Genomic DNA, 27,620 nt, shown 5'->3' with positions numbered 1-27,620 from the left:
AGTCCTGTGTGACCATGCATTGTCATCCATAAAAAAAGTTGGGAACAATGTCACCCCAGAAAAGACGCATATGGACAAGGGTAACTTCATTACAATAACAATCTACAGTAAGTGAACCTCTGTTGAAAATATGAAGCTTTGTCTGTTCATCATAATGCCTCCCCATAAAAGCATGTCATGACCACCCGAATAGTCTCTTTTCTTGTTGTTAGGAAGATGAAAGCAGGTCTCTACCTCCTTCTAATCAGCTGGTGCCAAGAATCTTTTGTCAGACTGAAATGATTCTCATTAGTAAAGAGTATACAACTCCATTGATTGAGGTGTCCAGTCTGTGTGTTTTCTACACTACTGTAACAGGCTGCCGATGGGTTGCTGTCAACATTATGCAGCATTCGGGACAGTTGGTGAATAAGCTATCTTTATGAAGTTGTCTGACCGCAATAAATTGGGGCACCCGTCATTTGTTTCCTATGAGCATCTGATCAGCAATTTTTCAATCTCTTTCTGTCATTTGAGAGTTTTTCCAAGTTCATGAAGCAACACTTTTATCAGTTTCAAACTGTTGGGCTATCACCCAAACTACGCCCCTCCTCAATCTTGCTAGTCATTCTATCATGTATAAAAATGTCCTGGTATTTTCTTGTAGCTATACTTCACATAGAATCTCACATTCACTTGCAGAAGTAGGCTTGGAAATGCATCTTCCCTTCTTTTTAAGTTGTGTTACACTGCATGTACTGATTCCTCATGTTTTGCATGCTCTAACGTACCTTCTGACATCAGGGTATATGCATCACCTTTCTACTGAGTAGCTTTTCATTGTACTGATTGCAAAAAGCCCTTTTCAGCAGTGTCACAGTTGTATGTTGAAAAATGAATTTGTTGGTTACGTTTTGCACACTAATGTATTATATGATTCAGATAATGAAATCCAGTTATGTTGATATGCAGCTAATATATCTATGCAGATTACATAATTTCATTTATGTACATTTCCATTTATGTGAATTCATTTACATAACTTCATTTGTTCATTTTCAGATTAGTGTCTTTATTTGAGGACTGTAACATAAAATTTAAGTTATATAGAATTTAATTTTATACTTATTAATATATAACTTAATTTAATATTTTTTATACTTTAGATACTTTCTCAAATGGATGATCAAAGTTGCTCTGTATCAACTACTGTGATTACAATATGAATGAAGTTTTTGCTTTTTTCAGTGATATGATTACATGCCATATGTATTATACAACATTTTGTTTGCGTGTTGCATTTATACATTGCTGAATTTCCCCTCTTGGTGAACTGCAGCTAACAGCAATGTAATGCATTTAAGAGTGATGTACTGTTTTATGAAGTGTTGTGTATTTACTGTTTTCATTAGCTTTTGGCAAGGGGAAAATTGTCAATGTGTATGTAATAAGATATTTTGTATCTTTATGGTTATCTATCAAGTATCTTTACTGATAACCTTCATCAATTTTTAAAACTCTCCTCATTCCCATTTCATCTGTGCTTTACATTGCTCATTTAAACTGCTTTTTAATTATTGTACAATGAGAGCCATTTTGAAACGTGTGGTAATCATGTTACCATCCAGCACAATTTCTTTTTCATTAGTCCATTATTTTTAAGTGTGATTTTATAACTGATAATTATTAGCATTTCAGTTTTATTAAAAACTCTCATTCAGTTCTATTAGATCATAAATTAATGGTATATTTTTATTGTAAGAGTGAAATGCCATAAATATGTATTGCTTAAAATCATAGAACTCTAAAATTTAGATCTTTTAACTATGAAGTTCTCATTAAATGTTTTTAGAATTTGTACTACTTCATAAAATGTTTTGTAAAAGTATCTAATGTAGTAGTATGAAGTTAAGGATCTACATCCTACATAAAAGAATAATTTTTGTCAATTGAAACAAAAAGAAAATTGTATAAATTTCAGTTAAAGAAAAGCAAAAATATTCATAAGACCAAAGCTTGAATAGTATATAGTTAATGCTCGAGTTTTCACTAGTTAAAAAATTCAGAATTTTTAAACAGTGACTGAATCATATAATGATGATCTGATATATTTATGCTGTAGTAAAATAAACACTAGTTGTTCATTAATATATCAGTTTTTTATTATGATTTTAATCAGCATAAAAGTTGAAAATCATATTATAGCATATAAATTATTTGTTGATAAAAGAAAGGAATCAGAATCACTTATAGATGTAAATCCTTTATCTTTTATAGTACTGAACATAAGAATTTTCTGTATTTAGGTTACCAATTTATTTACTGAGCTGCAGTGCATTTTCTTTTCTTTTCTTTTTTTACTTAAGCATTGACATGTAGTGCATTTCTGTATTGTCATAAACAGCATTGTATATATGTACATTTTAATACAAAATTGTAAACAAAATTGTATGCAAAATTACTTGTTTTTTAAGTAAAGATTCGTGCAAAACATTAAAAATATTAAAAGGAGTACAGTTAAAAAGGGTCACATGCATCCATATCAATGCTTTATTGGCTAGTAAAATATCCACATGTGCTTACCTTTTTGTGTTGAAGTTTAGGAGGTTTCATAGATAATGCTCATTATTTTCAATTTTCCTATATGTGGTTGTGTGGGTTAGTTTTGTAAAATGTCTGCTTTGAACAGAAAAATCTTCAGTCTCTTAAAGATAGTGTTCTAATTAAATTAAATTTTAAAACAGTGTTCTTTCTTTCTAATCTTCATATCCATAATGTTGTATGCTTGGATGAGAGACAATATGATATTTTCAAAGTTTTGTGTATATATAGACTGGTGGATAGTAGCTAAGGATGGATTGTAAACAGCTATCTAGTGTGTAAAAAAGTAAATGTAGTTGGATGTCAAGTGAAATAAAATAATGCCAAAATGCTAGGACATAACCACAATGGTAATTTATTGTGCTCTGAAATCCATAAGGCTGTGAAAGGACAAAATGGTCGCTTTCGGCTGAATAAATTAAAATGGGGAAAAAAAAATGCAGTTACTATCCACAAACATTCTGACATAAGATGTCAGTATGAGACATAGCCATTATGAAGGGAGATGCAAGATTCCACGCATCATGTCATATTTTGCACAACATTTTCAATGGGATTAAGATCCGGAGAACGTACTGAGCATACGAGGCGTTGAATATTCTTGCTCTCTAGACACTCCTGGACTGCAGCTGTTTGATGACATGTTGCATTGTTATTCATGAAGACAAATTCATTACTGACAGAGTACCATGGGACATGCAAATGTTGGCCAGTCATAGTGCCAGTTGGAAGCACATAGAGTGACATACAGCCATTGATCATGTTCCCAGCCCATATCATGACACTACATGTAGAATATCGGTCCCTTTCTTGTATGTCTGCTGGACTATATGCAGGATACCACTCTCATGCAACATCAGTTGTTTCCATAATCAGATAAGTCATCTGAGAATAGTTTACAAGCCTGATTGTCTTCTCTCCAACTGTGATGCTGATGACACCATTGCAAATGGCAGGAGCGTTGACGTCTAGACATGCACATAACAACATGGTGGAGGTATAGTCTTCTTTGATACAAATATCTGGCTACAATTTTTCAGGATATTTGCTCTCAGTAGCTGATTTGCTACTTCAGTAGCTGTGCTGTAGCAGTTCCTTTTTGTCAATAGCACTATGTACCTATCTTCTGCAGGCATCGTACTGTTTTTCAAAGCCTTGAAACCACACTGTGGCTGACATCAAACTTCTTACAAATATCTTTTTTTTTTTTTTTGTTCTCCCTCCCCACCCTTTTTAAAATCTTTCCAATAATAATATGGCCATATGTAGAATCATTGAAGTGATGTTGGGAAGACATAACGAAAATTGCAAGTTCGTCAATTTATTCTTTCATGTTAAATTTTACTTCTGACTAACAATGGTCAATATGCATCAAATCCTTTTATCTATTATCACTTGACAAACAACTTCGCCAATCCAAAATTTGTGTACGCACAACATGTCTTAATCTCGCACTTATGCTAATTTTCACATTTTTCTGCCTTCCATTTTGTGGTTGCTATAACTGCTGCTGTCCACCAGTGTCAGCAATTATTATCCAGTGTATAAAGAAAAGCATTTGAGTCTTAGAATTGAGGTCAGGTGTCTTGTCTTTTATTGTAGCCTAGATTCAGATTAAAGGTCTTAGTAGTGGAAATGTAAATTATTGCTATATTGTGAGATTCATGGACTGTATAATCCTCATATTTCAGAAACTGCTTATAAAAATTATGGTACATTTTTAATATAGTTAATATTTTTATTTTAAAACTGTGGCAAGTTTTAAAAAGAAGTGTTTTAATTTAATTCTGCTATCCATCCCCTCCCCACGATATTTCAGCTAATTAGAAAAAGCTTCACATTTATTAACAACTCAAGCTGGACTCTGAATCTGATTTGAATAATTTAATATTTGAGCAAGTCCTAAGTTTGCTGAGTAAAGTTAAAGAAGGAAACTTTCTAAAAATACAATGGGATTATTATATGGGGAAAAAAAAAAAAAAAAAAAAAAAAAAAAGATATATATATATATATATTTAGAGTGTAGTGCACTGAAGCCAACTCTACTCAGTGTTTAGTTGTGTCATTATCACTGAAAATCAATAACTTTTCAGTTTTCAGTTATGGTAAAACACAAATGTCAGCTTTTCAAAGTTTACAGTTCAGAGATTTTTCAATTTATAAAATTAATCCTATTAAAATATCTGCATTTTGCAGATTAAAGCGCCATGATGTTTCATATTTGTCATAGTCTAAAATCATAAAAGTTAGGTATCTGCCATCGCACTTTGCCTCACAATAGCTGTAGTAGAAAAGTTTATAAATGGCATAAAAATCTTTTTACATAATAAAAATGCGCTTCACATTGTAGATATTTTTAGATTTATCCCATATTTAAGTGATTATTCACTTACTAAATATTCACTTAAATATTAATCCCATATTTAAGGAAGTGACTACTTTGTAGTTTATGTGGAAATACCAGTTTAGGGAAGAAATTGCAATTAATTTCAGAATGTTGTCTAATTAGATGGGAAGGGGGACTTGAAAAAATCTAAATGCATGTAAATGTAGGCAAATTTCTTGAAAATTGCAGATAAATGTAGAATTTCCAAAATTTTAACAATTTAGGCATATTTGGTAAGGGGATGTAGCCCCTTCCTGGTGGGGGGGGGAAACTGTTAAATCCAATTCTTACATAGCAGTAGCTTGGTAAATAATTACATAATTATATACACAAGATAAATAATGCTGAGAATGGAAATAATACTGTAAATGATACTTGTTTGAGATTAGTTATTTTGCAGAGATGGACAAAAGATAAGTTGATGAATGCAAACTTTTAAATTGTCTTCTTATGCAAAGTTTTAGTTGATTCTTCTTAAAATGTCCTAAACCAGGGATGGGCAAGGTGTGTGGTTGTGGTGTATTTAATCATGGCAAAGCACACTAGGGCTATCTGCCTAAGGGGAGGGATGCCTTCATGGAGGACTTTCTAAGGGAAACTGTCTAGTATACACGTTACGCATGGGAAAAACCACGAAAATACCCATGCAGCCAGCCCGTTCGCGGGATTCAAACCTCGGACCGAACTACCAGTGTTCAGCGACTTTGCCGCTGGTAAGCCCAGGGATGGGCAAACTACGGCCCGCCAGAAGCTTCTATCCGGCCCGCGAATAGAATTTTAATTTGCCGGTTCAAGGCAAATTAAACAAAGTAGAAAAGAAGATGGATATCATCTTCTTTTCTACTTTGTTTAAATATTTTTTCCTTCCTTTTTTTCAAAGGACTGATGATCTTTTTACTTTCTCTATTTTTGTTCTACAAAACATAAATCGACGGAAATTGCAAGCACAGACAGCTTTCAATCAGTAAAGTGTTAAAAGCGGAAGATCTTTGTTAGTTATAGCTGTAAATTGGCGCCAACAAGCGTATCTCTTTCTCGGGGAGTGGACATATGGGAATCCAATCTAGGTGAATTAGGAAAAACTTAATCTTAACATAAAACTTAATAAAACTTAATCTGTGTTCTGGGCATGTAGCTAAGAACCACTTGTCTCATTTCCCGAGGTTAACTTCAGTACCCTCAGTAAATGAAGAGAAGCCTAAGAATTATGAAGATGGCTTGAAAAAAACTCCATTTTGAGTGCGAAGGCAGATTTCAGTGTCATTGAAACAGAACTAGATATTTTTACCATGGCTTTCAATGTAAATTGTGAAGCAGTGAGGGCATATCTGCACCTTGAATCAATTTATTTGCAATCCAATAATGATCTCAAGCAGTTGTTTCTAAATATGCCAAAGTTTAAGTTTTACAAATCATTATCGAAAGTAATTTATATCTCAAAATTTAATATCTCAAAATTTTACCCAAATTTAATATCTCATGCCCAGAAAATCAGTGCTATGTTTGTTTTCTCTTATATATGTGAACGAGTGTTTTCAACTATAACATTAGAAAGAATTATTTCAGAAGTAGACTGACAAATGCCCATTTAGGCTCGTTCCTTAGAATCAGTACATTTCATTTCAAACCTCAATATAAGGAACTGTTAAAAATGAAATCCGAACTTCATTCATCTCATTAACCTTTTTGCGGCGGTGCACCTTGTTTAAGATGCTCGTATGGGATGGAAGGGAATTGAAGGCAGTCACCGTCTAGGACAGAGGTTTTGCATCGCTAAGCCTATTTTTATAAAAAAAAGATCAGAAAAAAAAGTTTCGCTTCTAGCTTCATAATTTTTTGTATTCTTTTCGATTATTACTTGAGCTCTTATGTATGTTAAAATTAGCACTTAATAGCATTTTTCTCTTTATTTTACATGAAAATATACTTAAAAAATTGCTTGTCTTGTAAAATAATTTTCTGAAGCGCTATTCAAATTATTCCAAAGTTTTAATTGATAAAATCCATCAATAAAGTTTGAAATTAATAAAACAACATAATAATGACTATTTACAGTAAGAAGTAACAAATTGCAAATGAAGACTTTGGTAAATCTCGAAGTACGGAGAAGTAGCACTTTCTAACTCTTAGAAAAAGTAGCAATTTTTAACAATTAGAAAAAGTATCACTTTCTAACTCTTTAGAAATTGAATCATCACTCTCATCTGTGTTAATAAATGGTTCATTGACCATACAAGGGAATTCTTCCTCTGATAAATAGCGCCTTTCTGTTATAATAGACTTTCCGAAATAAAAAAGAGCAGAAATGGAAATATATCTGAAGGGCAATGCAAAACAATACTCCACATACTAACCCTAAAAGACTGTATATAGTAAAGGAAAAAATAGAATAAAAAAAGGAATTGGATATAAATCAGACTCGCGAATGTTTTCATTTTTCATTAGCACGCAGCGATTTAAAGAACTCACCTCTGTTTACGTTTTCCCTCCCCCCACCCTCGCAAGAGCTGATGAGTAAAATACCAAAGCCAAGCATAATATATCAAACTCAAGGTCAGGAACTTAAAACTGTGTTCATTTCAAAAGTAATGGACATAGGATACCATCTAGCGGCCTTCAGAAAAACGTTCCAGCTTAAAATGTGCATACACATCACCCGTCCTTTGAATGCAATCTCTAGCGATGCATGGATGGGACGCCCGGCTGTAAGAGACATTCTTAGGGAATGTGTATATGGGATGCCCGTCCTGAAAGGATTAACATATTTAACTTGTAATACTTGTATATTGTTTTTTAAATTTTAGAAAAACTTATCTTGGCCCACCAAACTTTTTTCTTTCGATTTTGCCCGCGACCAAAAAAGTTTGCCCATCCCTGTCCTAAACTAACTAATCTGATGATTTATTTCTCAAAGTAGTAAAAAATTCTATCATTAGCTTATCATAAAACAAATATGTTTTTCTTCTAAATACACGATCTATGAATAAGTATTTGGACACCGGTGATTGAAATTCAATAGTTGGCAGAACCCCCATGAGCAGCAATTACAGCCTCAACCATCTAGGGCATACTTTTGCAAATCCTTATATTACAGTTACTGGTATTCTCTTCCACTCGGAGTAGACATGGGAATTCCTTCATTGTTATTGGACAGTTGTTGCACCCCTTAATTTGGCAATCCAACTTATCCGAGAGGTTCTCAATAAGATTCAGGTCTGGGTTCTGAGCAGGCTGGTCCATTCGGTTAACTCAATTGTCACCATACCAATACATGGTGGACCTTGCAACATTACAGCTGCCGTTGTTGGACTGAAGGTAGCACGGGTCCAGCCCTTAAAATTGCCACAATATAGGATGACCACACTGTCATCGAAAATAGTGCAGTAAGCATTGCCATTGAGCTTACCATGAATTTGGACTAAGGGTTGCAGTCCATACCAGAAGAAACACCCTCAGACTATAATTCCACCTCTGCTGAACTTTGCTGTAGGCACAATGTATTCTGGCAGGAGGCATTCTGCAGACAGACATCAGAACCAGTCCTTGGCATCCAAACAGTAGAAGGGAACCTTGATTCATCACTCCAGAGAACCTATTTCCATTGATCTACAGTCCACTATCAAACCAAACAGCGTGGTTGGTTTCTGTGATCAAAGGTTTATAGGGGGCAGGATGACCATGGAAACCAAGCAGATGGGCTTTCTTATGGATGGTATTCATTGGGAAAACATTCCCAGATGCTTGTTGAAACTCCTGGAGTATATGAGCCATTGCTTGGGTGTGGCTCTTCCAAATTTCTCTAACCAGCACCTGTCAGTTGCAATGCACCACCTTTTTTGTTGATTTTAAGACTGCTTATGATTCAGTAAACAGAAAATATTTAATTGAAGCTACGAGAGAATTTGCAATACCTGAAAAACTTATAAATTTGGTCACCATTACTGAGACAAAACTTAGGGTTAAAATCCAGAATAATCTTCCTGAGCCTATTGTTTTTCAAATGGGCTCAGACAGGGTGATGCACTGGCCTGCTTGCTTTTTAACCTTGCCCTCCAAAAAATCATTAAAGACTCCAACATTAATACTCTTGGAACTATCTTTAACAAGTCTGTTCAGATTTTTGCTTTTGCTGATGATACTGACATAGTCGCACGCACTCCCGAGTCACTTAGAGAGGCTGCAGCCAGCAAAATGCATCTAGCAGTCAACCAAAATAAAAAAAAATTAAATGCATGCCATGTGGTAATAACAGCTGCCCCAATTTTGAAATTGGGAATTACAAATTTGAAACTGATAGCAAATTTAAATATTTAGGATCAGAAGTTAATACTGTCAATGATTTAATGCCTGAAATCCGTAGTAAAGTCACAGATGCTAACCGATGTTTTTTCGGTCTCAAAAAATACTTGAAGTCTAATTTCACTAGCAGAGAAACGAAGATTTCAATTTACAAAAGCTTAATCAGACCCATTATACTCTGCTGAGACTGGGCAATGACAGAAAAAACTGAAAGTATCATTTCTGTCTTTGAAAGAAAAATTTTGAGAATTATTTTTGGTGGCATAAAATGTAACAAAATCTGGGGAAGAAAAACTAACTCTGAACTATATAAATCTTTTAAAGAAATAGATATAGTAAAATATATAAGGATTCAGAAAATTAAACGGGCATTACACTTGTGCAGAATGGATGAAAATCAAGTAACAAAAAAAGATCTTCTCGGCCAGACAGTTCGGCACCCGAAAAAGAGGGAGACCTAAACTTAGATGGCTCGACTGTTTGGAAATAGACTTAAGAATTTTAAAAATAGCCATTTGGATGTCTATGGCCAGGGATAGAAGAGCTTGGAATTCGATTCTGAGGAAGACAAGGGCTCATCCTGGGCTGTCTGGCCATTGAACAAGAAGAAGAAGTGCCTATCGGTCTATCTTCCAGTTTCGTGGGTCTGCCGACTCGGGTCGCATTCCAACAGTCCATTCACCTTCCATTTCTCCCCATTATCGATTTTGGTAATTAAGCTTGTTAAATATACTGTCAAAAGTCTTTAATCTAGACGTCCATAATCCAGAATGATCTATAATCCGGACCTCAAAGCTACAAACTTTCTACGCATGCATAAATGCATCGCATGCGCATATGCATTTACGCATGCACGTTTAATGTATAACAGACGGTATAAGCTAAGCTAAAATTATCTATTTCAGTTAATGTTGTTGCAGATTGCGTTGGTCCTTAATCTTCTAATTGGATCCGACTTATTATTTTTTTGCAGACTGTTAGAGCAATTTTATAAATGTAAGCTTGAACTTTCGATTATGTCAAAAAGAATTTCCAATTCTGGAGCTGCCAAAGGATCTACAAAGCAAAAGCATGTTTCGATGTCCATAAAACAAAAAGTGGAATTGCTGCAAAAAAATGGATAAAGGCATATCCTTTGTTTCTCTAACCATTCCGAAATCTGTTTATCAATTTCACGCTGCTTTGCCGGGGGGGGGGGTTGCGGCGCACAATGAACAGGAAGTTGATCTGTCAGCACTATCCTTATCTTCAGCGCATATGTTTTTATTTTATTTGGCTTATAATTCCTTACTAAATGTAGTATTTCATCTCGATGTACTTCGTCTTTGATATGATTTAAATCAAACTCCTCGTCATTATAAATATCACAAATACACATCAAATAGTTTTTTGGTTGCAATTTTTTAATTTCTACTATGCGTAATGTATGTTTTACGCATGCGCGCGTTGAAAGAAATGTGTACTAAAGTAAACAAATAAATATTAAGCCTTTCTTTTTTTAAAAAAAAATTTTTTTTGATACCCTTTAGATCATAATTGCTCTTTATTTCATAAATTACGGTTTCATATTTTTAATTTTATAATTTCTGCATGCCATCTTACCAGATTTAAACTGATGATCTATAATCTGGAAAACCGATAATACGGAATCGCCAAGGTCCCGACGAGTCCGGATTAAAGACTTTTGACTGTACCTCTTAAAGATCGGGCGTTTTTACACCTTTCTTGAAATCAGATAACTCTGCGCTTCGTGTCATCTTGCATTCGACTAATGCCAGTGTTGTTTCATACACAATATTTATTGGTGGAGAGTATGATGTATATCAGGACCGCAAATATCAACATTTTTATCTGCGTCAAATACTTATTAGTAGATAGTGTATGCTTCCATGTACTTTTCAAATTTTAACCCTCTGAACGTTACGGGTTTAGCCCTGAAATTTCAAAGTTCCTCAAAATGTCATGAATAAGTGATATTTTCTTGATTTTAATTAAAAAATGACTCTCATTTTGTACCTTGATTCCTTTTCTTCTAATATACATCCAACCTGAAATCAGATACATTAAAAGCTAGCAGAAATTTTCATGTATAATGAATGTGGAAGGAAACCTTCTGTACGGAATTTTCCGGCTGTAACACTGAGAGGGTTAACCCTTAAACTGTCATGCCCGAAATAATCTCGGGCACAACACTGGCATTCCAAAATTTCACGCCCGAATATTACTCGGGCTAATTTTTTTTTTTTGAGTGCATCGTATTGTTATACCTGAATATATATCGTGAGAAGTTTATTTCAGCTTCAGTTCAACAGATGGCAGCATTTGATTGAAGGTTTCAAAGGATAGAGGTTAAAGTTCAAAGTGTGCGGCATTTTTTTGATTTTTGGACTTTAAGGCAAACATTTCATTTTTGGAATAAAAGAAATTGACAATTTATGCACCCTAATCATCAAAATAACTTGACAGTCAAAAGGTTAAGCAATCACACACTTATGATAAGGAGAGAGAGCCATCTCTTTCGTTTTTCATTAGGTATTGCTAAAATCATTTCTTTTCTTAAATCAGTTCAGATATATTTTTTTTAACTATATGAAATTGAATTATTGGAAAAGCTCATTTTAGTATGATTAAGAATCAAATTTATGTTGATTATCTTCAAAATACCCTCTCTTTGAACTTCATGTTGTCTGTTTTAATGTTACTCATTATTTTATTTTAAGAAGGTTTTTGTAAACATCAACATAAGGAATTTGAAGATCCAGATGCAAAGTATCATTATACTTCTGGAGAGTGTTTACTATTGGATGTTACTGCTAGAAAAGTGGTACAGTCAAAAGTCATTAATCTGGACCCGTCGGGACTTCGGCGATTCCGGATTATCGATTTTTCCGGATTATAGATCATCAGTTTAAATCTGGTAAGATGGCATGCAGAAATTATAAAATTAAAAATATGAAACCGTAATTTATGAAATAAAGAACAATTATGATCTAAGAGGTATCAAAATTTACAAAAAAAAAAAAAAAAAAAAAAAAAAAAGCTTAATATTTATTTGTTTCCTTTATTAAACATTTCTTTCAATTTAAGTTGTTTAAGTTGCTTCGTTTTTTATGTGATAATACTTTCTCTTTAATTCTATAAACAGACATAATTTCTTGTTCATTTACAAAGTTCCGCTGTTCAAGTCCTATAATTGCTGTGTCGAGAATACCCACTAATTTGTCAATCGAAATTCTTTCGTTTTCAAAGAAAGTGACCTCTGTGTCAATTTCTTCGCTATCGGAAGCGAATTATAATCACGAGGAATTTGATTTAAATCATATCAAAGACGGAGTACATCGAGATGAAATACTACATTTAGTAAGGAATTATAAGCCAAATAAAATAAAAACATCTGCCCTGAAGATAAGGATAGTGCTGACAGATCAACTTCCAATTCATTGCGGTCGCGGCATTAAAGATAAACAAAGTTTAGATAAACAAAGGATATGCCTTTATTCATTTTTTGCAGCATTTCCACTTTTTGTTTAATGGACTTCGAAACATACTTTCGCTTTGTAGATCCTTTACATATTAGTAAATATATATCAGAAATTCTATTTGACATAATCGAAAGTTCAAGCTTACTTTTATAAAATTGCTCTAACAGTCTGCAAAAAATAATAAGCCGGATCCAATTTGAAGATTAAGGAACAATGCAATCTGCAACATTAACTGAATTAGATAATTTTAGCTTAGCTTATACTGTCTGTTATACATTAAATACGCATTCGTAAACATATTTTGCGCATGCGCACACGCATATTCGCAGACATAAAGGTCGTGCAGAAAGTTTGTAGCTTTGAGGTTCGGATTATAGATGATTCCGGATTATGGGTGTCCGAATTAACGACTTTTGACTGTATTGGAATTATGAAACACAATTTGAACCAAATGCTTTTTCCTGCAATGAAAATAAAAATTAATTGGAATTATAGGTTTGTAATGTCATTTTATGCAAGCACTGATATAGTTCATCTGACAGCATTAGTTCTGATTTTTTCTCCCAGTAAACAAATTGGAAATTTAACAGATAATTTTGAAGCTTAATGAAAATGTAAATAAAATAATCAGCTGAAATCAGGTACTCTGTGAAAATCATTAATTAAAAAATTATCTTGGTACTTCTTAAAGAAAAAAAATTTTACTTGCAGTATCAGACTCTCTTTATTGCTAATTGAAATTTCTTTCATCTATATTGCAGTATCAGACTCTCTTTATTGCTAATTGAAATTTTTTTCATCTATTATTAACCTTTTCAAGATTAAAACTATTGTAATACGTTGACATATTGAGCCCTTTGACTGTTATCAAGGCATATATGTCACATGAAATTAAAGAACGTTGCAGTCAAGTTAAAATATTCTGCCTGTTCCAGTGAATTGAATAAATCTTTTAGTAGAATTGTTTTATGCCAAAAAAAAAAAAAAAAAAAAAAAAAAAAAAAAATTAATATTAAGGTGAGTTTTGACAAGGTAATTTATCTCATTTTAAAACTGTTTGATGTCTAAAAATTATCTGAGAACAAAAAATATTTCTGAATTTTATTCTGGTGTCTGAATCATCTTAGTTATTTATATCATTTTATGCATCGCATTCCTGCATTTTTCTTTTAAATAAAATTTTCCTATCTGACGTATAAAATTAACTAACATTTTATCAAAATCAATTTCTGTGTGAATGTGTTAGGTCTGTGATATATACTTATGCATCTATATACAAACATCTACATATGTTATAGTTGCACATCAACTGTGTGTTTTTCATTTTCATATATACATTTTTATTGTTTGTCTACTTTTAGAGATCTTACTAATTGAAAGATGATTAGATGAAAATTACTTATTTTATGCTGTTATAGTTTTAGGATGCTTACCAAAAACTACATAAAAACATTTCATTATGTATTTATAAATTTACTATGATATATGTTTGGTTTTATTTTTAAATGCATGATGAAAGGTGGGAAGCATTACAGTTTACTTTTATTTTTAATGTATAGATTATGCTTATGTGTTGAGAACTAGATTATTATGTCTTATCATATGCTTTTCTTTTTATATACCTTAGACCTGATGTAAAACAAGCATTGCATCCCAGAATATTTGATCACTCTGTAAATTAATTTGCTGAATCAAATCTCTGTCGATTGCTAGTATGATAATCATCATATGGATTATTATACTGATATGCAGTTGTTTAACCTTAAAAAGTAGGGACTGTTTACCATTAACAGAGTTCAAAATAAATGTATCATACTCAGAATACTAGGAAGAAATAAAAGGAAATTTATGAAAATGTAGAAATGACAAGTACATTGTACTATTTATATTATTTAATATTAGTCCCATTTCACTGCACATTTCCCTATGACCAGTTTTTTAAAAAAAATTGAAAATATGTACTTGCATTTCATTAACAAATTCAAACTAATCCATTATCTGTTTTAGTGTAAATATTTGATGAGAAATATATATTGGGATCCAATAATTGATATATTTGCTTACAGTGTTACATCCTGTGTAAGGTATGTTAATGATTTTAAAATCATGCCATGTTTATTATATTTGTGTAATGATTTGAATGTATTCATTGTATTTATTCATATCTGTGTTACATGTTTTTCAGAATTTTTTCCCCATTTTTTGAAGCACAAATGTAATGTATTTCATCTATTTAATAATAACTGAAATAAGTTCACCATCTAAAAGTTAATTTTTGCAATTTTAGGAAATGTTGGTAATTTTTGCACATGAATATTAATGTGTAGCTTACTGTCTGTTAAAGCCTACGCAAATAAATGCATTTCTTTTTATAAATGAAGTTTGCTATAATTTGCCATCATTTGATAAATAAATTTCTAATACAGTTGAAGGTATTTTATTTTAATTAATCAATTATTATGGTTTAAGCCTTTACTATAACTTCTCCTTTCTGTATTCCTTACCAAAATGCAAATTAGATTTTTGTGTACTTAAATTAAAGTTTTGAATGTTTAGATGAGAGTTCTGGCAGCTGAGTCCTGCTGTTATTTATTCTCACAGCTCTGCTTAAAGTTATATAATGGCTTTAGCTTCTTACTAGCCAATGCTTTAAAATATACACAGGTAATTATTTGAGTGAGCTTAAGTAATAGATTTTATGTATAGTCTTTAAGTACTACATTTAACCTTCGCTATATTAATTTAAATATGCACAAGTAGTGGAAATTTCATCTATAACAAAAGTTGTGTCTGTTCTGTTCAATTTACGACTAAATTAAAAAGTTATTGTAACCTTCTTCAGTATTTTGTGACTTGTTTCAGTTTTGGTGATAACTTGCTATTGGCCTAGTAGGATCTGCAAGATTTTATTACAGGCTACCAGTTACAGTAGAAGTTTACAGTTATAAAGAATAGTCTGACCAATTTTCATGTAAATGTGTCTAATAATTATTTTTAAAAAATTAGAATATACTTCTTATATTTTTAACTTTGTTTTTTTTTTAATATATGTTTAAAATATATACTAAGTAATGTGGGTTAAATATATCAGACTGACATGATGGAGCATTAAAATCCACTAAGAATTTAATGTCCAGAAAAGAGAGCATGAGGTTCTGTTATTTTTACTTTGAAATCTTTTGTGCATGCATTTTCATATATACACTCATAGCCATAAAAGTTTGCGTAGCAAGAAATAATTGTGGGATTGTAATAAAACTTGGCATGAAAGTACATGTCGTATAGATATGCAAATGATTGGAAATGCAGCATGATTGTGTGTTGCATAATGCCACTAGAGGGCATCGAACTTTGTTCTTTTTGGAATATAAAACAGGTAAGCAGAGCTTGTTTGAATGTGCTTAATCTTTTGCTAAGGAAATGCTGAAGTAGACATGCCGTTACGCTGCCAATATCAACAGCTGTTAGAGTTCAAGAGGGGAAGAATCATCGGGATGATGGAAGCTGGGTGGTCAGCTTGGCAAGTAGCTTACAGGTAGGCCATTCTGATTTTACTGTGAGGAGGTGTTGGAACCAGAGGACAGAAGAGATGCCATTTACAAGGCGACCAGGCTGAGGACGCCCTCAACAGACCAGTCGTCGAGAAGACCATCACATCATAGGACACACACGTGTAGAGCCAACTGCCTCATTGGCCAGACACAGGCAGCAGCTTTATTATAGGCCCCTCTGTCTTCCCGAAACCATCGCAAGGCACTTGGTTGAAGGACACCTGGTATCGCGGTGCCCATTATGTGTGCTGCAAATGACACCCACACACTGATGCCTCCATTTGGAGTGGTGTCGCGCACGACAGGATTGGACTTTAACGTAATGGAACCAGGTCGTCTTCAGTGATGAATCTAGATTCAGTTTGACAGTGATGACAATGATATTCGTGTGTGGAGGCCCATGGTGAACGCCTCAATCCTGCCTTCGCTTTACAGCGACACACCATTCCTACAGTTGGTGTGATGGTATGGGGTGCCATTGCTTGCGATACATGGTCACCCCTAATATTGATCCATGGCACGACAGGCCAGCTGTATGTCCATGATCCATGACATCCTTCAGCCACATGTGTTGCCACTCATGGCAGGGCTCCCAGGAGCCTGTTTTCAACAAGACAATGCTCAGCCACACTCAGCACGGATCTCACGAGACAGCCTCCACCACATTAACACCCTTACCTGGCCTGCTCGATCCCCAGATTTGTCACCAGTCGAGCATATCTGTGATCATTTGGGAGGGCAAGTTGGACAGTCTATGAAATTGGCCGAACTAGAGGCATGTTTACAGCAACTGTGGAACGAGATGTGTCAGGACACCATACAGAACTTGTATGCCTCAATGCCGCTCGTATCGCATTGTGCATTTGCACTAGAGGTGGTCCAACAGAGTACTAAAACTTCCATTCATGTGTACTTATTTCTGCAATAAATGATTCTTTTTTCTTTGATTTTCTAATCACTTACTTACATATGTAAAATTTTGTTTCATTCTGACAACTCTTTCTTGGCGTGCGAATTTTTATGGCAATGAGTGTATGTCAGTATGAAGATATTGCTAAGCTTATAACTATCAAAAACCTGTTATTTAAGATCATAGATAAAACTTGCCTTATAATCTAACTTTAGAATTTGATATCCCTATAATTAGATTTACATTTATATTTATGTGATATAAATCATGTTAATGTGTGTGTGTGTGTGTGTGAATATAAATCATAGCAATAAGGAAAATAATATAAACAAATAGTCGCTATAATTAGATTTATATTCATGAATATTATTAATAATTTATGCAATAACACCTCCACGATTATAAAATTATGTGTATTGATGTTAAGCCTGAATTTTAAATATTGTAAAGATGTTTTGTACTAGAATCGATAGAATAGCAATGAAATGGTTAGAATTTGAAATGTATAAAAAGATGATTTAATTTTCTGTTTTACTATCACATACTGTGAAATGGAAACTTATGGACCTAATTTAAAATTCTATCTTATTAACAGATTTCTACATAAAATTGGAGGGCGGGAAAGTTTATGTGTTGTTTAAATAAAAAATAGATGGAAAGAGCATTTTTCAAAATAACTAATTTGTTATTACTTCAGATGAGAATCACAAATTAAACTATTGCTTTTCATAATAAAGAAACTAAATATTATATCATAAAGTTACTTTTTATTTATATATGGATAAAAGGCATACAATTTTCGATTTTTGTTGTTATTCTAATGAACTCAGGCTATCTGTTTCTATTTAAATTCTCACTATACTATGAATTGGGAGAAAATTCGTACATATGAGAGAAACATAATACCATATCTTCCTCTTTATCATATTTTCCTTCTTTGCGAATTTTATCATTTGAAGAGAGGAAAATTACATAAATAATTGAATTTCCAAAGGATGTGGTTACATTAAGAGCATGACAAATGAAAAGTATTCATGGCTAAACTACAGATAACTATTATTTCTTCAGAGGAAACCTATATTCCAGTAACTATTACATTATTTCTTTAAATGAAGCATACATTCCAATAAGAATTTATAGTAACATTACATTATTTAATCATATTATCTTCATACTTTATACTACCCTTAACTTGAATCTCCCCCATTCTTATTGCTGTCTTAGCTACTCTTTAGACCTTAAATCATACATAAAAAATTAGAGAAGGTGAATATGCAACTGACAGAGTGAAATCTTAGACTAAACTTAAGTTTGTGTTTGCTTTGCTGTGATTGATTGGTTATTAGGCTGGCATAAAGTTCAAAAGTTAGAAAGAAAAATTTTGGTGTGACCTTTTCTGGTAGTTTTCAAGGGTATCTCTTTGTTAGTAAGACGAAAACAAACACTAAGGTTATGAATTCGTTTTAAAGTTTAGAGGAGCTCGTTCTCTGAATGCATTGAAGTATGGTAAAATTATGCAGAAACTTATAAAATTTTTAGAACCTGGCAGTAGCTTTCTTTAAAAGGGATAATAAAGTAATTTAAAAGTGGTTTTATGTATAGTGAATTAGGGTAAATGTTTCCTTGATTATTTGGATTTTAGAAGCTGAAAATGGGATTTGTGGGGGGGAAAAAAACATTGCATTATTACAGTGTAAAAATAACAGTTCATTATATACAGTTTGTCTATCTTAAGAAAAGCTCTCGCCAGTTAGTCTGCTGTTGCAGCTGTCTGTTGTCGTAGAAATGAGCCTTGACTCATTTTCCGAAGGCGTGTCCTTGAAGATTTACTTTTCAGTTTGACACTTTGCATTTAAAGATGAAATGGCATCTGGCGGCAGCTGTTCTTCTTGTAGACAGACAGTATATGCAGCAATTAAAGTATTTTGATAAAATTTTCTGTGCATTCTTTGGTAATGTTGGTTATTATAATAAATGTTTTGGGGCAGAATTTGAAATCAAAATTGTGTATATAGTTTGTTTGTGTGTGGAGGGAGGGGGTAATATTTGAGTCATAAGCTCTGAAAACATTCTACGAGGGCAATCCCCCAAAAAAGGTCTCCTATTTTTTTGGGACGTAGAGAAAGTTTTAATACGGTTGTTGGCAACACTGTTGTGAGTGGTGCCTTCTCCGCTACCACATAAGCACGCAGGCGCTTCGCTCGGATGCTCAGTCTTGGCTTGGCAGCCATTCGAAATGGAGCTCCCGATAAATGTTACCGCCAAGTGCAAAGTGCGCGCAGTTATTCAATTTTTGAACGCAAAAAGCGTTAAACCGGTTGAAATTCACCGCCTATTGACAGAAGTGTATGGACAGTCGTGCATAGATGTCAAAAACGTTTGCAAGTGGTGTAGAGAGTTTACAGCCGGTCGTACTGAAATTCATGACGAAGAAAGGAGCGGGAGGCCGTCAATTGCCAACGAGACAACTCAACTTTCGCGATTGTTGAGTTCGTAAAATGCGTAAAGATCGGAGGATCATCTGGATGCTCCTGAAGCTCCTCAACGCTTCCTGAAGGGTATGGCGGCAAGCTGGTATGACATGGGCATTGTAAAACTGCCACAGCGTCTACAAAAATGCATCAACCGAAATGGCGATTATGTTTAAAAATAAAGCATTCTGCAATCTTTAAAGTGATGTAGCAATTATAGAAAATAAACGGTTCTTTGTATATCTAAAAATCTAGGAGACCTTTTTTTCGGGATTGCCCTCGTAATTTGAAACCAATTCTGCTACTTTTTGTCATAAATAGGTAGGATAAACCATGTCCATATGTATTAATATGATATTTTTGTGTGTGTATGGGTTCATATAATTGAATGCCCACAGAACCGATGTAGCTTTATAAAATTGATTTTACTAAAAGAAACGCTGACTCTACAGCTCTTCTTAGTATCACAGAGTACAGTCAGTAGTTACACTTCAAACTACTAAGAACATTAAGCATAACATAATGCAAATCTGAAAGTCCAAGCTCACAATACTCCAAAATCAACACTAAAATAAAATTGAGAAACTGATGCTCTCCTCAGTGTTATATGATTTTCTCCCGGCCACCGAGAAGTCTCTAGTGCCTAACTACTGGAAGGCATATGAGGGTCGGTTACTGATACAGTTAACTATTGGAATATTTTACAATTATACAGGAATGGGACCAAAATGTGGCCTCGCTAAATTTTAATTTAACAATTAAATTCTCGGCCAAAATTAGATGCCAAAAACATCTCTACTATGGCGATATCTCACCAGCTTAGTGAAATAGCCATTTACTTCAATGTCAAATAGACTTGCCCTTGTAATATTATTTTTCTTGCAAGACTTCGTCTTTCAAACATTTCATATTACATTATAAAAAATAATTAAAAAAAAAACTGCAATTTCACATGTAAATTCCCTAAAATTATTTACTCATATATTGTTACGAAATGTACAGGCGCGGTGAGATAGCTTCCCTGCAGAGCAGTTTTAGGGTTGCCATAGAATGGCAAGGAAGGCAGGGTTGCACATTTGGCGAGAAATCGCCCATTTGGCAACAAAATTGGCAATATGCCATGGACGGATGGAGAACATTTTGCAACGAATTCTTACCGGTTTAGCCCAAAATGTTCTCGAACACAAGCCAAAAGCTATATAAACTCGGCTGGTATGCGGAGAGTTAGTCAGTATCGAGTGTGTGTGCCTCATCTAGCGAGCTGATAGGCAGTCATTGAGCTAGTGTCTCGAAGTCTAGCGCCGAGTTGGTCGTCGAGTGCATCGAGAGTCTTTTAGTGCATTGCGAATTAGTGCATAGTCCATTTGTCTTGGACTGTGCTGAGTCGAGAGCTATACTCTTGTGTATCGTCGAGTGCATCGCGAGTTGTAGCTTGGACAGTCTCGAGAGTACGTGGAGGTCCGAGAACGACCAAGCAGAGCTTTGAGCTGTACTGTGCTTTTCAGTGAAGCTGTTTCCACCGTGATAGCGTGAGAGTTAAAGGCTGTGTTGCTGATCATGCCAGCGTGTTTATAACAGTTAGACGATTGTAAACGAGATTTTGGAGCCGTCCTGATTAAAACCGGCCAATAAAGTATGTTTCGATACTTGAACAAGTGTCATCGTTATTCACTCCAAATCCACACAAACCCCGTACGAACGTGAAGGAAGAAACTAACGTAGCAACTGGTGTCAGAAAAGAAAAATGGAACAATATTTAAATTCGTAACATTCCCCCCTTCTCCACCCTGGAGGCAGCCATAGAAGAGAGCTACAGTAAAGCATGTGGTGAACTTGCCGAATGCTTTTAGGTTTATAAGGTAGGAGTCAGACTTCTGCGCCACATAAGGAAGGTATGCACATTAAGCGAGTGGGTATCACCACACAGTGTTGGCAACCAGCAAGAAACACCAAGTGAATATCTGTTTGTCATTGCTGACTCGGCACTGCAACACACACATATTTGGTTGAGTGATGAAAACAAGGTCTATTATCTCTTAGACATACTCAACACACTGGTTATCACCACAAGACCCTGTGGCAATTTTTGCATTCATTAAAAATCATGCTCTGTATCTGGTGAGTTGCCAAGTGGTTTAGCTATTAACACCAAGCCACACATCACTGTGGACCTGTACTCGCAGCAGTTGCAATGGGTGCAACAAGCATTTTAGCAAAAGGAGCCAGCGTTGGTTAATTGCAGCAGTGTGCTGTACCTAGAAAGCAGAGCGAGACCACATATGGCAAGGACGACCAGGAATACTAATCTTCGACTTGGCAGGAAGACACTGTACCATCAACCGTACTTGCCAGATCTAATGCTCAAGAATTACCACCTATTCCATTCTTTAGGTAGTCACCTCTGAGGAAAATCCTTTGACAGTGACCAGACTTGCAGCAATGCACTCACAGACTTCTTTGCATCTAAGTCTCCTATCGTCAAGGCATTGTGCAGCAGCAGAAACATGGTGAAGAGTGCTTTATGCTGATGGAAATTATTTTGAAACCTAATGTTGAAACCTAATTTTGAAACCTAATGTTTGAAACCTAATAACCTAATGTTAATACAATGTGCTACATACCTTTCTGCTTCTAACGATCTAATAATGTAAATACGTTCGTGCGTAAAATTAAGAGAATTGGCGCATTGTGTCAACTTTCTGAAAAAAAATTACTGGACACATTTTAATGAAATTTGATATATATATATATATATATACCAAATTGTATATATATATGGCATGTTGTCTGTGCCATGCTGAAACGCGTGCTCAGTGCCAAATAACAATCCTTGTTCGTTATTGTGAATCTTGGTCGACCTTCTCCAGGCTTTCTCGATATGGATCCAGTGGCCTGAAACTGTTTCCACAAATTGCAGATGACACTAGCCGTTTCATTGAGATCTATAGCCACCTGCGTTTGTGATTGGTCTGCCTCAATATATCGATAATTCTTCATATCATTCCGCCATCAATAGGCTCATGTCTACTCATTTTACAAACTCTTGCGAAAAGTACAGCGAGTGTCGTGAAAGAGTACGAGCACACAAACGTCTGAAATTGACATTAACTGAACTCTTAACAGCATTTTCAGAATATTTGACATTTAATTTATCATAGTTAGCAAAGAGAATGATACATAAGGATTATACAAAACAGGAAATATTGGCATGAATTCTAAATAATGATCCAAGAAATAGTTAACTTCGAACATATTCATTCGAATTCGAAATACGCATTTTAAATTGGCATTATGTTATTTAACATTAAACTCTTAAAGCTCTTTAAGAACATTTCGCATTTTATGTACCATGAAATAGCATACTGTTACGAATTTGGTATTTAAAAAGCTAATGTTAGTTCAATTAGAAATTAAATGGTTTTATTTCTCGCGCAGTGCAGCGCGTGACGAATATTAAAAGAAAGCTAAGCCGGAAAATTGAAAATACAAGAGCGCGTGCATTAAATAAATAAATATCTCTTTTTGATTTCGAGAAAGTACTGGAAAATTCTAGCGCGTGATTTTAAAATCTTATAAAAGGAGGAAAACATCTCAGTTTGTAGTAGTTGCTTAGTTTGTTGTTGTTTAGAAAACTACTGTTGTTGATTGTAGCGAATTCGCGGATTAGCGTTCTTTAGCTGTTTTGAATTACGTTCTATTGACATTTGAGTAGTTAAAAGAAAACTACTGTAAGATATTGTAATACTGCATGATAATTTGAGAAAATTTAAGCATTTTTGTTGTGATAATAATAAATTTTTGTTCATTTTTCATCGGACTTGTGCATTCATTTCATAACGAACCCGTACGCACGCAACAATTTTTGGTGTCAGAAGTGGGATTTGAATGCCAATAACAAGAGCGATGGAAGAACAATTGAGACAGCTCATTAGTGCTTTTGCTGCATTCCAAGAAAAGATGGAAGCTGGCCAAGCATCATTTAAGGAAGAAATGAAATTGGGCCAGGAATCCGTTAAGGAAGAAATGAAATTGGGCCAGGAATCCGTTAAGGACGAAATGAAAGCCGTTCAAGCTGGTCAAGAAGAAATGAAAAGAGAAATTACTTGCATAATAGAAAATAAATTTGAAGCTATGGAAGGCAGAATTGACGCAGTTGAAAATAAAGTTGGACATATTGAAGAAAGAGTTTCTTCGGTGAAAGAAGAAATAGAAGAAAGAGTTTCTTCTGTAAAAGAACAAATTGATGAGAGAGTTTCTGCAGTTGCCAAAGAAATGGATACTTTAAAGAAATTCGTAGCGTCGGCAGGGAGCAGGAGTGATGATTTTAAATTCTTACCAATGCCTGCTCGTCCACCTCTGAAGCTATCCACATATGATGGGAAGACCTCCTGGCAGGTGTATAAGACACAATTTTCTATCGTGGCGGATGCGAATGGATGGGATTCCCAAGCTAAGGCCTGTCATCTCGCCGCTTCTCTAAGAGCCGACGCAGCGGATATCCTTCAGACTCTTCCCGAAAACAAAAGGTTAGATTTCGAAGCTCTGTCCGGCGCCTTGGAGTTGCGCTTTGTGTTTAAAAGACTACAGCAGGCTCCAATTAAAATCTCGTCAACAGAAGCCTACCGAAACACTTCAGGAGCTCGCCGCGGATGTTGAAAGGCTGTCCCATCTCGCCTTTTCGGAATGCCCGACAGAAACAAGGGAAATCCTGTCCTTGCAATACTTTATCGACGGCATCCGAGATACTGAAATACAGAAAGCTCTACGAATGGCGGATGTAAAAGATTTAAAAAGTGCTCTAGTGTACGCCATGAAATTTGAGGCAGCCCAGCAAGCCACTCGTCGAGACCGCCACCCAGTCAGAGCTGCTCAAGTCCAGGAGCCAGGGGATCAAGTCACCGCTCGACTTGACGATTTAACTAGACAACTGAACGCCTTGAGACGGAATATTGGTGAGAAGAAACCGACCGTTAAGTGCTGGAACTGCGGTGCTGAAGGACACATACGACGAAACTGCAAAACACCCCAGGGTACTGATGTTAAGACCGCTTCTAACAAGCAGCAGGGAAACTAATTAGTGGCCATCTCGCGGGGCGGAGGTTGCCAGATAATGAAAAGCCCCCGTTTAAAGCGCTTCAGATTTCTGCAGTGAGAGGCGGCAGTAATGGACTTTTCATAATAGGACATATTAATGGAGTTCCGTGCAATATGACTATAGATACAGGAGCCAACGTCACCATCATCCGAAAAGATTTGGCTCAACAACTAGGAAACAAACTTATCTGGACGCCGCCCTGCGTTACCCTCCAGACTGTGTCCGGTGAGAAGATCGACATCGACGGAAAAGTAAATGTTAACATCACGTTTGGAAGTGCCGCTTACCATCACACGGCATATGTAGCAGAGATCACTGATTCTTGCATACTCGGATTGGACTTTCTAAGGAAATACAATTTTTCCTTGGATTTTAAAAATAACGAATTGCATTCTACATCTGAGGACATAGCGTTATTTCTCGTTAATGATGAAGAAGTTAAATCTGTCCATAAAATCATAGCACAAGACTATATTACAATACCGGCAAGAACAGAAATTTTACTTCCTGGATCCATAGCCGAAAATAGAAATTTCCGCTACGGCATCATAGAATATCCCAATAACTGTAATATCCCAAAAGGAGTATTAGTAGCCTCAACACTCGTCGACCTATCCAGAACGGTTATCCCGGTGAGAGTCGCCAATGTAACTGAAAAGTCGAAAGTTATTAAGAAAGGTGAAGTGGTTGCAACATGTACTCCAGTAACCAGCGTTGAAAAAAAGAGTAACATCCCAGAATCCGTGTCCTCAGAGAGCATTACATCGGAGTTATTGCAGAATGCACAATTAAACGATAAAGAGAAAAATGCTGCCGATCGCGTCATTAAAGATCTTCAAGTTGTTTTCTCCCGCTCGTCTTCTGACGTGGGTCGAACTAGTTTGACACAACATAGAATAGATACTGGCGATCATCCCCCGATCAAGCAACATCCAAGACGTCTACCGTTTGCTAAACAGGAAGAGGTGCGAACACTGTTAAAAGATATGGAAGAAGGCGATGTCATCGAGCCTTCAGTGAGTCCATGGGCATCTCCCATCGTTCTCGTCAGAAAGAAAGACGGCTCAACAAGATTTTGCGTTGACTATCGCCGGTTGAATGAGGTTACGAAGAAAGACAGTTACCCTCTTCCTAGAATTGATGACATTCTAGACACTCTTTCTGGAAGCAAGTGGTTCTCAACACTTGATTTAAAGAGTGGGTATTGGCAGGTAGAAATCCATCCTGATGACCGAGAAAAGACGGCATTTACTACGGGACAAGGACTTTGGCAGTTCAAAGTGATGCCGTTTGGACTGTGTAATGCGCCGGCAACATTCGAACGTCTTATGGAGACTGTTTTGAAAGGCCTTTCTTACGAAGCCTGTCTGATATACCTGGACGATATCATCATCGTCGGAAAGAGTTTTGAAGAGCATCTAGAAAATCTTAGAAAGGTGCTTCAGAAACTGAAAGAGGCCAATCTGAAGCTGACTCCCGCTAAATGCAAATTGTTTCGAAAGGAAGTGACTTACCTGGGACATGTCATCTCTGCAGAAGGTGTGCGCACGGATCCTGAAAAGGTATCAGCGGTTAAATCCTGGACGCGTCCCGAAAATGTCCATCAGCTGAGAAGCTTCCTAGGGCTTTGCACCTACTATAGGAGATTCATGAAGAACTTTTCTTCCATCGCAAGACCACTTCACAAGCTGACAGAGAGCAAGCAAAGATTCTTGTGGACAAAGGAATGCGAGGATGCATTTAACAACTTAAAGGAAGCTTTAACATCTGCTCCAATCCTGACGTATCCTCAGCTCGACAGACCATTTATTCTCGACACCGACGCGAGCAATGAAAGTGTCGGTGCTGTTTTGTCCCAAGAAATAGACGGCCAAGAACGTGTAGTAGCTTACTGGAGCAAGTGCCTGTCTAAACCGGAGAGGAATTACTGTGTCACAAGGAAAGAGTTGCTCGCCATAGTCAAAGCTGTAGAACATTTCCATCATTATCTATACGGGAGAAAATTCCTCCTCCGCACGGACCATGCCTCATTGGCGTGGCTTTTAAATTTCAAAAATCCTGAGGGTCAAATAGCCAGGTGGATACAGAGACTCCAAGAATATGACATCACTATCCGTCATCGTAAGGGATCATCACACGGAAACGCCGACGCCCTGTCTAGAAGACCTTGCCAAGAAAACTGCCGATATTGTTCCAGGGTGGAAGCGAAATACGAACTGCTGACTCCGGTCGCAAGACAAATTACAACATCAACATCGGCTGCTCGAGACCCGTGGAGTGATGATGAAGTCAGGAAAGACCAGCTGGAAGACCGCGACATTAAACCCATACTTGATTTAATAGAGTCATCAAACAGAAAACCTACATGGCAGGACATTTCTATCTGTAGTCCTACAACAAAACAATACTGGGCACTCTGGGATTCACTTCACATTCGAAACGGCGTCTTATACCGGAAATTCGAGTCGGATGATGGGAAGACGTTCCGATGGCAACTGATACTTCCGAGATCCCGGATTCCTGATGTCCTCAAAGAACTACATAACAGCCCTACAGGAGGTCACTTTGGAATTATGAAGACCTTACAGAGAGTTCGTGAGCGCTTTTACTGGAATAATGCAAAGAATGACGTGCAAAAGTGGTGCCGATCTTGCGATGCCTGTGCAGGTCGGAAAGGACCGAGGAAACGCAGCCGAGGCAGACTGCAACGTTACAACGTAGGTGCGCCTTTTGAACGTATCGCCTTTGACATCCTGGGACCTCTGCCACGAACTGCTGATGGCAACAAATACATACTCGTTGTCATTGATTACTTCACCAAGTGGCCTGAAGCTTATCCTATTCCT

General features: G+C 35.7%; 1 protein-coding gene across 2 annotated transcripts in view; it reads left to right on the top strand.

The window, feature by feature from the left end:
- LOC118180328 (uncharacterized) overlaps positions 1-17,958 on the top strand; it is a 178,520-nt gene extending 160,562 nt beyond the window's left edge. For both annotated transcript variants that reach the window (XM_085823037.1, XM_085823033.1), the window contains exon 27: positions 1,146-17,958. In XM_085823037.1, the coding sequence (XP_085679163.1) occupies positions 1,146-1,205 (60 nt within the window). In that variant the 3' untranslated portion in view covers positions 1,206-17,958. The remainder of the gene's footprint in view (positions 1-1,145) is intronic.
- Positions 17,959-27,620: the final 9,662 nt, after the last annotated feature.

This window comes from Stegodyphus dumicola, chromosome 1 (assembly GCF_044657685.1).
Source record: "Stegodyphus dumicola isolate Sdum_Otavi_A_Nest chromosome 1, ASM4465768v1".
Lineage (NCBI taxonomy): Eukaryota > Metazoa > Arthropoda > Arachnida > Araneae > Eresidae > Stegodyphus > Stegodyphus dumicola.
The sequence above is the reverse complement of the archived record's forward strand: the minus strand, read 5'-3'. Positions and strand labels throughout refer to the sequence as shown.